Source organism: Parasteatoda tepidariorum, chromosome 9, assembly GCF_982258835.1.
Source record: "Parasteatoda tepidariorum strain Cologne lab strain chromosome 9, Ptep-v5.0, whole genome shotgun sequence".
Lineage (NCBI taxonomy): Eukaryota > Metazoa > Arthropoda > Arachnida > Araneae > Theridiidae > Parasteatoda > Parasteatoda tepidariorum.
In genome coordinates, this window is record NC_141763.1 from 33,142,736 (window position 1) to 33,156,410 (window position 13,675).

Consider the following 13,675-nt stretch of genomic DNA (forward strand, 5'->3'; position numbering starts at 1 on the left):
TCTGATTTTTCTGTTCTCATTTCGGAATAAAAATAATTCGCCAATCACTGGCTTGCTTCAGCTAGAATTTCAAATCGATAAAATAAAAAAATAAATAATAAAAATTCTGAAATCACAGAAGTTTAAAAGATAAGTTGCTCTAGAAATGACGTTTTTCTTTTTTTTTTCTTTTTCTGAAAGAACACAATTTTTAAAGAACATGATAAAAACATTTTATATTTTAATAAAATATGGCTATGAGTGGGGAATTTGTTACAAATTCAGATATTCGGAACACCAAGAAATTGGGGGAGCGGTAAATTCCAGTTTAATAATTAGATTTTTTGGCGACCTAAATTCATGACTTTCCATGACTTTTTTTAATAAAATAGTTACAATCATGACAAATTTTGTTCAATACCAAAATTCATAACTTACCATGATTTTTCATGACTTTCCAGGTGCGCGGATGTATAAGTAGTAACTGTACTGACATTTTAAAAGTTATATATCAAATACTTAAAAAAATCAACTTATTTGTAACAATGTCAGTATCTTTGCTTTTTCATCTAAAGTTACATTTTGCTGAAATTCTTCTCTTTATCTTCCCTCTTCAATTTATTTCAAGATGCTTGACCTTGTAATATTTATGATTCTTGTCAACCTCCACACAATCTAAAATATCACTGTCCATAGTAACTGCTTCCTATTATGAAGATAGATAGTTATTTCCCATTTTAAGAGCAGAAAATATTATTTACTCACACACATCACTTTTTTAGGAATGGATAATTCAGTCAATTTCTTTTCAAACTATTCTATATTATTAGGGTTTCAAGAAATGATTCATAAAACTGTTTAAGTGAAGTTTTAGGCCGGGATAGAATGGTTGGCAGGGTGCTGGACTCACGTCGAATCCAGCCGGCCAGACTCCCCGTGTAGTAGATGGTGACTGGTGCACGTTAAATCTGTCGAGTCACAAAGTCCTCCATATTCTCATAACAAATCAATACTTCTGTGGGTACTGAAATGGAGATTGATCGTTTTAAGGTCAAAACTACGATCGGTGGAAGAATGAATGAATGAGTCCGTCTATAAACAGGTGTGGCAGAGAGGTCGAATTCTTGGCTATAGATGGCGCCACTGGAAAACAAAGAACAATGACACCCCCTCTGCCTTAATGGCCTAAGAGAGTGTTTCCCAAACTTATGACTTTTGTGTACCCTTTCTAAATTTTTCATAACGCTGTGTACCACTAATAAAAAAATGAACATACTTTTTACTATAAAAAAATTGCAATAAAGTTAAAAATCACAACTGGCTGTTGATACTACTAATTATTAACTGCTAACTCTGCTAAAAAAATAGCTAATAGAAAAATCCGTAATCATAAATTTTCATTGTTAAGTTTATTTTAAAATAAAATTTTTTGAAATTTTCGTTTGTTGCAAGGTATTTCGCATAAGAACGCGTACCCCGCTAAACTGTTCCCGTACCCCTGGGGGTACGCATACCTCACTTTGGGAAACACTGGCCTACGACAACAATAACAACAGTTACGTTCTTAAGAGCTGTATTTCAAAAATCATTTTAAATTCTTCTGAAACCAGAAAAAAATTTTGGAGCTCAAAACTATTTTGTAAAATTGAAGGTCACTGAGAAATGAATTTGGAGAAAAGAGTTTTTTTTCTTCTTCTATTAGCAACATAGAAAAGGTTAACTTTTTTGTGACATGAAAAAATTTGTTATTGAAGTTTCTGAAATCAAGGTTTGGCGGTATTTTGGAACAAACTTATTATTTTTATTTAACTTTGACGTGAAAAATAATCGAATCTTGTTATTCAAATGAGAAATATATTTATCAAGTACAGTAAATGCTAAAATTTAATAATATGACAAAAATATAATACAAAAAATTTAATTCCAACAAATTGTGAATAACAAAAATGAAAAATCTTGTTAAGGTGTGACCAAAGGAGATTCATTAAGGTTACATTGCGGTACATATGTATAACTAAATATTTTAAACAAATGAGTTCTCCTTAAATTTTTATATTTAACTAAAAATATTCTAAAATAACTAATCAGCAAAAATGAATATTATTTGAAACAATTCATAGTAATGATTACCAAATACAGTTTTTTATTTGTAAAGATATACAAAAGTGACACAAATTTAAACCAGTGGTTAGTGTATTACTTCATAGTTTTTTCTTCTTTTTAAGATTATTTCCAAATATTTATTTTTTTTAGTTTGGTTTAACAATAAAAAAAACGGCTTTTTGTAGCGATTCAGAAAACCGAAAAAATCAGTTATCCGGAATAGCGATGGTCCCGATCGTTCCGGATAATCGGTTCCCTACTGTAGTTAGTTTATTTTAAACTAGATACTAGCACTAATCAAATAAGTGTATTTGGCAAAATAGACACTTTTTACTTTTATGACCATTTTCTTGAAAATTAACCGATTGTTAAGGGGATAAAACGAACTAAAACCAATTTATTTAACTAAGGAATTTTTTTTTGCTCTCTCAATGTTGACACTTGATGATTACAGAACCATTCTAATCTGCTCCAGCATCTTGTTAAATTCAAATTTTTAGTTTTTTTAAAAAAAAAAATTTAAACTCTTTAAAAATGTATAAATACAAAAAATTTTAAATATTTTTTAATATAAACTTTCATAAAACATTACAGCTGTATATTCCAGTCAACTTTTCAAACTATTAAAATGTTAAGTCAAACAGGGGGTCGACTTATACGCCAGTTGTAAGGTTGGACATTTGTTGATTGTGATTATAAGCAACGAGATAGATATGAATAACCCTGTTTCAGTTTAAACCTTTCAAAAACTATTTTTAATATAATACACACAGTCAATTTTGCATTTTTTTTTCATCATACTTTCTTTTGATCTAAAGGTTTCTTAGAAACGATTCTTTAAATTATGCTCAGAAAAAATTATTTTGCTTTATTTAAGGGGTGCTTCATAGCATCTTAATTTGAGATTATCCAGAGAGAACAATGTGAAATATGTTTAGCTTGAGAAAATTTTGTAAATTTAATAAATTTTTTTTCTAATTTTAATATTTGGTATTTTCAACTGTCTATTTCTACAACCGACGTACCACAAATTTGCTATCTCATATTCAAAAATAGGGAATTGACTTCTACATTGGGATATACAGGGTTAACTTTTAAATTATTAAAGTTTTTCTACTAGCCCTTTGCAATTACATGTTGAGCAATTCTAATATAAAATAACTAACCTGTTAAATTCAAATTTTTATTAACTTATTTTTCAAATTATATTTTCTTTTTACATTTTTAAAACATGCATACATACAAAAAAGGTTTTGTAAATAAAAATGAAAAAAAAAATACTAAAAAGTTTCAGAAAATATTATTAATATTTATTTTAAAGGATTTTTCATTTTCAAAAGCAAGACTCTGGAACAATTCTACTTCAAGAGGTGTGATGTGCTTTTTCAGGGACTCTGAGGCATGACACACTGCAAAGTTAACAAATCTTTATCTTATCTTTTATCTCACCTCAATTTGATGAAACTGAAGCAGACCTGGCACATGCACAAAAGTGCAGAAGGTCTTTGGATATGAAAATATACAATAGTCATAAAATTTTGATGTTTTTGTTGTAATTTTTTTAAGTTGTATGGGTTTTAGAGCTATTTAAATTCAGCCATGTTAAACACAGTTTGAGGAAAATACTATAGCTCACATATAAAGTAATCTTAATAATAAAAACTATTTTTAAACAATTATATGCCCAGCTTTTCTTTATAAAAAAAAATTTAAAAAAAAAAAAAAAAAACATCTTTCAACCAAGTTCAAATACCTAAATCAAATTTTTTTTTGTCTATGCCATAAAACTTCTGAAAATTGATAAAGCTGAATTATAATTACAAATACTTGAGATTACTAATGATCTGTATAGGGAAAATAAGCAATAAGCACAACAATGAAAAAGATAATTAATTTGAAGATAAAACAAAATTTAATATTTTGCTAACAGCCTCTTGATGTTTCTTAAATTCTAAAGCCATTTTTTTCCAATTCCACAAAAATGCCATCGAATATGTCGATACACATGGCAGTCACTCTCAAGAAAAACCTAAATTTTTCTGAGATTTGTACAATATAATTTGAAAACTTTTACAACTTAAAATAGCATATTTTTAATATCAACAGAAAAATTTATGTATAATATGTGCATACATATATTAATCTATATTAAATATTTACATATTAATTCAGATATTTTTCTTAAAATTCCAATTTTTAATTATTCTATCAAAAATTTTCAATTTAAATGAAAAGAAATGCTTGCTAAGTAAGAAGTTAACGTAATAAAAATATTACTTATGAATATTTATACAAATAGAATTGATGACAAGAAAAATAAATTATAATACTCTAAGATTTAACTTTTTAGAAGAAATAATTGACTGTATAAAAAGAGCTCAATAATAGATTGAAACACTTGTGAAGTAAAGTTGTGTGTGGTCATTATAAAGCACACACTCCAAAAACTTCAAGAGTTGATTGTGATTTACCTTGAGAGTTTCAGATTTTGCTACTTTAATATTCTTTGAGAATTTTATGTTCAAATAAAAATGCCCCCTTCCAAAAAATAAATAAATAAATAAAAATAATTAAAGCTACCATATTAAAACATATATCAAGGTTTAAAATTAACAAGATCTGTACAGGGTATCTGCTACATTTTAGCTTTTCAAATCCATAACTTTTTATGACTAATTCCAAGATCTGTACAGGGTATCTGCTACATTTTAGATTTTCAAATCCATAACTTTTAATGACTAATTCCAAGATCTGTACAGGCTATCTGTTACATTTTATATTTTCAAATCCATAACATTTTATGACTAATTCCAAGATCTGTACAGAGTATCTGCTACACTTTAGATTTTCAAATCCATAACTTTTTATGACTAATTCCAAGAATTTTTCATGACTTAACATACTATTTTCTCTGACAAAAACACAACAATAAATTTAGAAAAGCATTATAATAACATTAATTGAAATGATAGGTATAATCAAAACTGTTATACTCTGCATCTTCATATTTATAGATTTTAAATTTAAAAAAACAGAGTAAAATTGAAGCAATAATAAAGCTGGAAAAAAAATACAAAAGCAAATAATTTTTTTTTCTTTTTTTTCTGCCAAATTATATTTTAAAGATGCTTTTCTTGTTGATCCGAGAGGAAAAAAATACTCCTGATTTTTCTGTTCTCATTCCGGAATAAAAAAAAATTCACCAATGACTGGCTTGCTTCAGCTAGAATTTTAAATTGTTAAATTAAGAAAAATAAATAGTAATAAAAATTGTGAAATCACAGAGGTTTACAAGATAATTCGCTCTAGAAATGGTGTTTTTTTCTTTCATTTTTTAAAAAACAATTCATATTTTAATAAAATATGACTGTGAGTGGGGATTTTGATATAAATTCAGCTTCTTGGAAGACATGAAATGGGGGGGGGGGGTAAATACCATTTTAAAAATTTGATATTTTGACGACCTAAATCCATGACTTTCCTTGATTTTTTTTTTAAATAGTTAAAATCATAACAAATTTTGTTCAATACCAAAATTCATGACTTTCCAGGTGTGTAGGTAGCAGATACCCTGTCTGTAGGTCCGAGACCGCTAAATTTGATTTGGACCATCATAAAAAAAATATGAGTGATAATAATCAGTCAATATATATGGATGGTATGCTGTTTTGGTACTTTTGATTTGTATGAAACTTTGCGATTTTGCCACAAAATTGAATATTTAGTGATAATTGTGACAGTACACATTTACCTGCATCATAATTTTCATTTGCATTTAATTTATTATTTTTCCTTTCAATAAAATCTAATGGAAAAATGCAAACACAAAAGTGTAAATATGTGTATAAACCAGTAATACTTTTCAGTTACCAATCCTTTGGGCCAGCGAATTTTTTTTAAAAATTTCTACCATTGTATAAGGAAAATAGAATCTGAAATACTTTTATTTTTACATTTTGCTTAATATCCCTATGGTAGAATTTTTTCTGGCTTTCTGTGACAAATCTCCATAGCACTAATAATAATAAGAAATATATCTGTAACTTATAAAAAAGGAGCGCTTATAATAGAATGTATCTATATGTGCTATGTTCTATATCAGGGGTTTCCAACTTACATGAGGCCGGGGGCCAGAATTAAAAACACAAATCAAATGGGGGGCCGCAACTTTATCAAAAGTTTTTGTAGGACTTATGTTTGAAGAAACAATAAATATTACTGTGAGAGTTTTACCAAGTTGTACAAACAAAAGTATTGAATTACAAATTAAAATAAGAAGTAGATTTTTAAAAATATTCAATTGCTATTAATAATAATTTTAAAGACATAAATAAATAATAAAAATTCGGACTACAATAACTTTAATGTGCACCTATGTATTAAACAATTAATGTGCAACAGATATCTAATTGTTAAGGCATTAAAACTTACATAGCAGCACACAAAATATTCAATGAGAAAATTGAGCTTTGTCTGCTGCAACCACCAGAGAATCGATATTTACATTTTAAATTTAAAAACGTGTGTGTAAATATTTTCGCCCAAAATGAGTGGTTTCAAGAAGTTAAATTGGAGAATTTCTTCGAGAAAATTTTTGATACGCACGTGCTAAATTATATTCACAAAACAAAAAAAAATGAAATAAAAAAAAGCAACATACACGATTATTTTTGTATTTGAATGGAAAATTTTTATTTTCTTGGATGGAAAACCTGAAAAATAAATTTTTTTGCACCGCTGGTATGCTAAATTTTACAGAAACGAAGAAATTAGGTTTTTATTAACGAGAAAAGTATTTTAAACCCATATAGAATTTTTACGAAAATTGTCCGCAGAAAAATGACAACTGATATATTTTATTTGAACTAATATATTTTATACCCGCCAGTTGGAAACCCCTGTTCTATATGAAGTTTCAACTTTTGTTTCTGTAAACATTAAACTTTAAAAAAAAAATTCAAATTGAAAATTTTTCTAAGATAACTCTAGAAGGTTCTGCAACTATGTAACCACAATTCAGCCACAAGGTTTATTATTAAATATCATTATCCTGTTATTATGTATTAAAAAAAAAGACAGAATATTGTGAATTTCATTTATTCCAATCTACTAAATGATATTATGATTGTGTCACTGGTAATTGTAGGGGAAAAATTTGGTACAAATTATAATTTTGGAAACCACTGATTAATACAATTTTACTCAGTCAATTGTGATAACCTTGTAATACTTCAGTTTATATTTATTATAAGGAATATAGGGAGTTTTGTTACAGTCACTTATGGTCAGGCAAACAACTTTGTATTTATCTTGATCGCTTTTGAGAAACCATGAATTACAAGATTTAACCATGTCCGGTGTAAGATATCGATCCACCCAAATCCTATGCCAAGCATTGAAATTTGAAGTTTTTATTTCTGAAATTTGTTGATGAATCTAGAAAAAGAAAGTATAATTTAGTTAGAAATAAAAAGATATTTTGTGGAAGTTTTTTCGTTGGAAATATTATTGATTTGCTGAGAAAGTACAGATTGAAATTACACACCATTACATGCATATTAGGTTTAAACTAGTGGGTTGCACCCCCTGCTCGCTAACGCTCGCCAACCCCCGAAAATTGCTACGCAATCTTATATGGTTTGCTTAGAAAACCAAGCTTGCTTCGTTCGCTACTAACTTAGGTACATTGCAAATGCACAAAATTCCAAGAATTTAAAACAATAATTCAAATCCATATAAAAACTTTTTTTTTTTTTTAAATTACATCTTTTTAGTAAAAACTAAGTCAATAAAATAAATTTGAATTCAAATAAAGACTCATTGACTGAGACTCATTTCTCAATGAATAACTAATAACAATAATAAAACAAATAAATTTGTGATATAAATAAAAAATCGTCAAATAAATTCGTAATATATAAATTCGTGAAAAAAAGCGCTTTCGACAATACTAAAATAGAGATCTATCAACAAAGACTACTCACTTCTGCCTAGCTTAATAGTATGAGATTGCCGCAGCTGAATTGTTATTTCAGTTTCCGTTTTTAAAAGCGCTTTATGTTGAGCCACCTCAGCTAGATTTGGCATGTGACATTTTTAGCGGGAATCATTGGTCGATTTTCTAGCATTGCCATTCGGGGAGTTGTTTTTTTGTCGCCGTGTAAGAGAAATATATATATAGATAAACTTGCAAGATAAGTTAATTAAGTTGAATAAAATATGGACTTAATAATGGATATAATATGGATATATAAACTTTTAAATACATATTTTAAAAGTTTATTTTTCCAAGGGGAAAAATTCACAGTTTGCATACCTTAAAACAAATCTTTAATTACAAACTATTCAATGCTGAAAAGAATTGCCTGGACAAATTAATATCTTCGAAAAAAAAAAAATTTCGTAATTTAAAATTATATAGTTAAAAACTGTGTAAAAATTTGAATACACTACAATTTAAAATGTCTTCAACCAATTTCTAAATAAATAATTACTAAAAAGTTTTTTCAGATGGAAGTATTTTTTAAAAAGTGAATTTTAAATTGTTCTAAAATTCTTTAAATTTTGCAAAAAAAATTTTGATTTTCTGAAATAATTTCAGAAATCTAATGAAAAATGCAAAAACAAAATTAAAATAAAGGGGTATAAACTTTAAACTGTTCCTTGAGTAAACTATTTGAACCATATTTTACAAATTACAGTTACATCCCTTATTTGGAGGAACGAAAATCAAATTCACTAGGAAAAAGGAATGTAGGAGGTAGGGCAAGAAGCAAAAAAGCAAATCTTTGTTAACTGGCAAATTTCTTACATCTCCTTAATTTAAAGTCATAGTTTACCGGACAACTTAGACCAGGAACAGAGTTATATCTTATGTTCAATAACAAAGATATTTGATATTTACAAATAATCTGTGGGCATCACTAAAAAATAAACAAGCAAATCTCATTATCTAAATTATTACTATTATTTTAAAACGACACATACCTTTATTTAGCAAATAAATAAAGGGACATTGAATAACGTGAACTTAAATAATGGAACATTAATTAATTAATACCAACTTATACATAAATGCCTACAGAATTTTAAAAAAAATATTAACAAAATGTAATGAAGCTCAGACATAAATTGTTCCGCAATGTATATTATTGTTTTGGTTAAAAAAAAGGAAATAAAATAAAGTAATTTAGTATAATTTAAGGTATGGTTTCAGATATTAAAATGCAATCTAATCATCATCAATCATGATATTTGTCAATGTCTAAAACAAATTTCATTGTGTTGACATAAAATTTATGACTGATGTTCAATCTATTACAAATTTAAAAAAGTATTACCGTCATTGATATGCTACTCTTTATCATACCTCTTTCATTTTAAGTCAGCTAATTACTGTTACTAAAATGACAATTATCATGAAGAATATTAGATTGTTTATTTTAAAACATTTATGAAACCCATAAATTTCGATTCGTAAATGTTTTATAAATAAAAGTATACAAATGAGCCCAGACATCAGAAAAGCTTGATAAGCAAGTGATCTCTGGTTTTCTTTTACTTTAAGTGAAAATAATTTTTACAGAAGTTATTTTAATTTCCTGAAAGCAAGTTACCATTTGTCTGCATCTGATAACATTTTTGCTGTAGGTAAATAAGTAAAAATAAAAAATAAAAAAAATCTGGGAAAGGATATAGAGCTATGTAAAAAGACTCAGAATAGGATTACAAGTAATGGAAATTTTAATGAGAAACTGTATCAAGATTTGTAGATATTTCAAAAGTTCAAAATGAGACAATGTTACTTCTTACTTATTTTCAGCAATGTAAAAATTTGTTCTCCCATTTAAGAAATTAACTTGAAATGGTAAAAACTAAATTCATACTTTTAAAAAACAGCTATTCAAAAAGGAACAATGGCAGTTAATAAACTCATTCTATTAAACTCAGCGGCGCGACAGCCCATAGAGGGCCAAGGCCTACTGTGCCCATCTCAGTTTTCTTGACCTTGGGCTCTGGGGTGCAGAAGCAGATGTTCCGGTCAGGTGGTCAGCCGAGCGCGGAACCCCCAGTGTTTAGTTCCCAAGCATGCTTGGTACTCATTTATCGAACCACTGAAGGGATGAAAGGTTGAGTGAACCTTGCCCGGCCCGAGGATCGAACCAGGGACCTGTGGCACAACAGCGCAAAGCGCTACCACTCAGCCACCAGGCGTCAACTCATTCTATTGCAAATACATTATTCATATTGACATAATAATACATCTTTGAGCAACAACTTAATTAAATCATCAGAAATAATTTTTAAACCTGAGAAATTTTCCTATGTCTGGAATAGCAATTTTATAATAAAACTAAAAATAAATAATCAAAGGGATGCCATTACAAAATCATGACTATTAGATTTTTTACAAAAAATATGAATAATGCAAATAAGAATCAGAAACTAGGTACTAAGATTTATGAATTACATAGACATTTAGATTTTGAAACTAGCCATTTTGCTCGTCATTCCAAGTTGAGCTTTAAACATTTATTGTGTCTGCTTAGATTAAATTCTCGTTGATATTAATACTGCATTCACACCAAAGTAGAAATTTATTTTCTGTTTTAAAATGAAAATTGTGAAATTGAATTAATATCTTAAGTAATTAGTTGCTATAAAAGCATAATGCTCTCTAACAGTTATTAGCTTTCTTGCAAATACATAGTAGCTGTTTATTCTAACCCTTTGAAGCAGGTGGGACATCAGTGTCCATTTTATATATTTTTATTCTGATGCTCTAATTACAAGTAAAAATATTTTGTGGCATTTTTTAATTATATAGAACAGTTTAATAGTTAATAAAAAAAATCCGTTTGATTACCTGAATTATAATTGTACTAAAATAAAATTTCCAAAAAAAGCAGTTTGAAATTTCCCCCTTTCATATTCAAATATTCAACAATAATTGATTTTATAATTTAAAGACATTTCAATGATGAATAACTGTTTCTCTTAAAACTGAATAACAGCAAATTATTTCTAATTAAATTTCTAAAAAAATTATTTCTTGGAAGTGAGGCGAGTTTGGAAAATTTTACCTCTAACGCAGAGAGAGACACCTGCTGTATTTCATAACCATAAATTATTAAAATGCTATATATAATAATTTTTTTTACTTATTTTGACCTAAATTAATACAAAATAATGAAAAAAAAGTAGGAAAAGTATGTCTAATAAAAATTCTGTGCCAATAGGCTAATATGCTAATTAATATGGTCGTAGCAAGAGCTTTATTTAATGAAAACAGTGTAGAAATCTAGAGAAGTGGCTAACGTGGGGAATAGTTGCATTAAACAATTAAAAATTAAAACAAGATAATTGATTTCAACTCAAGAAATTAACAGATCTTGATATAATGAAAAAGACTAAAGTGCTAAGCTTACCTCCTTTGATTTGGTCAAAGAATTCTTGCGATAGAGAAACGAATCTTTATTGTGAAGAAATTGCATTTTATAGCTCCCCTTTACAAAAGAAACCTCAGTCTCATCAACAACTATTACAGATTTCAGAGCCAAATATCTATATTTATCTTCAGCAGATAGGGTAGAAAAATGTGCATACTCAAAGAGCACTTCATCAAACTCTGACTCTAACATTTGTCGCTTCTTTTTCTCTCTCATCAATTGAGCAGTTCTTGCTTTCTTTGTTCTCCTTCTAATATAACTGCTAGCAAGTCTTCTTCTTGACCTAGGTGTCCCCCCAGACACTCGCCGCTCTTTCGACCTTGAAGGTTGTTCTTCGATCCTAACTTCAGAATCTGTTTTAATTTCACTACTGGTATCCATTTCTTCATCTTTTTGCATCGCTGATTTGTCAGAATCTTCAGCAACGATTTCTTCAGCAACTTCTTCAACGTTGATTGTTTCTAGAGCAGCTTCTAGAATATGAGATGCTCGTTCGCTTTCTAGGTGAATCTGAGCGTTTACATCATCTTCAACAACATCAGGTGGGGGAGTTATTGGCTCTTGTTTTATTTCAATATTTTCAGGAAGTGCACATTCTTCTTCGGGATTATTCTTAGATTCTAAATAATCATTGGCAACAGTGCTATTTTCACTTACAACTTCTTCTTTAAGCTTTTGTTCATTATTCAAATCAACTAATAATACTTGATCTTTGGAATTATTTTCCTCTTCATTAGCTTCTTCATTTTTATTTTCATTAGCTTCTTCATTTATAATTTCATTTACTTCTTTATTAATAATTTCATTTGCTTCTTCATTTCTAACTTCATTTTGGTCTTGATTGCTTTTTTCATTTTTGTCTTCATTCGTTGCATTATTTTTAGCAACGTCGGTTTCTTCATCTTTATCTTCATTGATTCCTTTCTTTCCCTCATTAGATTTATCTGTTTCAAGTTCTGATGTAGGTTCATCAATGATTTCATTTGTTGTTTCCATTGGTTCAGATTCCTGGACATCGTCTAAAGGCTTGTCAGAGAGTCGCCTCATTTTATTCTGTAAAGATTTTGCAAGGATGGCAGCTTTTCTCTTTAAGGAATAAGGAAGATTTTTCTTTAAGAAAGAAGACGAGTGCCGAGTTTTCCACAGTCTTTCAACAATGTCCACTTTCCTCTTCCAATATTCTTGCTGACGTTTAAGATTTCTGCAAAAAGGAGATTTTCTCAGATAAATTTCAAAGTAAAATATGCCAAATAAATCTTTTCCGCAAAATACAATTTATAAAACTTATAATATTTTTTTTTTGTTATACCACAAATTAGGTAGATATTTAGTTCAGGAATATAAAGTAATAACCTGCTTAGCAAAATTTTAAAAATTTCATAAAAAAAAAACATATACTGTGTAACAGTTTGTATAAAACGAGTTCAAAGTTTATTTTTCATTTGTTACGAAACTGAAGTTTTAATAATGAGCAAGAAATAGTGTATCATTGAGCATTAATTAGTTTTCTTCACATGCATTGATTACTTTTTTCTAATTAAAAAAAGTTAAGCTCAAAAAAGTTTAAGTTATTATGAAAACAAAAATTTTGAGCAAAAGGAAGCAAGTTGTATTTTAAGGGTGAAGTTGTTTTGTGGATTTCACCCAAAAGAGTTACAAAATAAAATGTTGAGCATGAAAAAAAATTTTTTTTTCATTAAAAATCAAACTCATTCTTTCATAAAAAATTTAAAAAAAAAAACTTTTTTTTGTTGTAATTTTATGGTTTTTGATCAGAATAATTACATATTTTTCATTATTGATATTTAAGCTAAGACACATTTATTTCAAGAAAACAAGCAACAATATTTTATAAACCATATATAAACCATAACCATATATATATCAAATAAACCATATATATATCAAATCGCGAGTAAAAATTTTAGAATGAAATAGATAATAATAAAAATGATAATTAATAAAAGTATATATAATTTGATGAACAAAACAAAAAATTCACAGTAAGCATAAAGCATTTAAATATGTTCTGAAATGCCAGAATAAAATTCAATATTAATTTAAAAATTTTATGAGATTTATTTTTCAATATTTTATGCATAATTTGATATTATATAAGAGCCTAAAAAAGTCTTGAATAAGTA

The 13,675-nt window shown here is 27.9% G+C and overlaps 1 protein-coding gene across 1 annotated transcript in view; it reads right to left on the reverse strand.

Annotated features, from left to right (window-relative positions):
- Window positions 1-7,163: 7,163 nt before the first annotated feature.
- LOC107436511 (paired amphipathic helix protein Sin3b) overlaps window positions 7,164-13,675 on the reverse strand; it is a 42,736-nt gene continuing 36,224 nt past the window's right edge. Inside the window, exons 24-25 of the mRNA XM_043050337.2 lie at window positions 11,511-12,732; window positions 7,164-7,518 (exon numbers count right to left, since the gene is read on the reverse strand). Of these exons, the coding sequence (XP_042906271.1) occupies window positions 7,285-7,518; window positions 11,511-12,732 (1,456 nt within the window). The 3' untranslated portion in view covers window positions 7,164-7,284. The remainder of the gene's footprint in view (window positions 7,519-11,510; window positions 12,733-13,675) is intronic.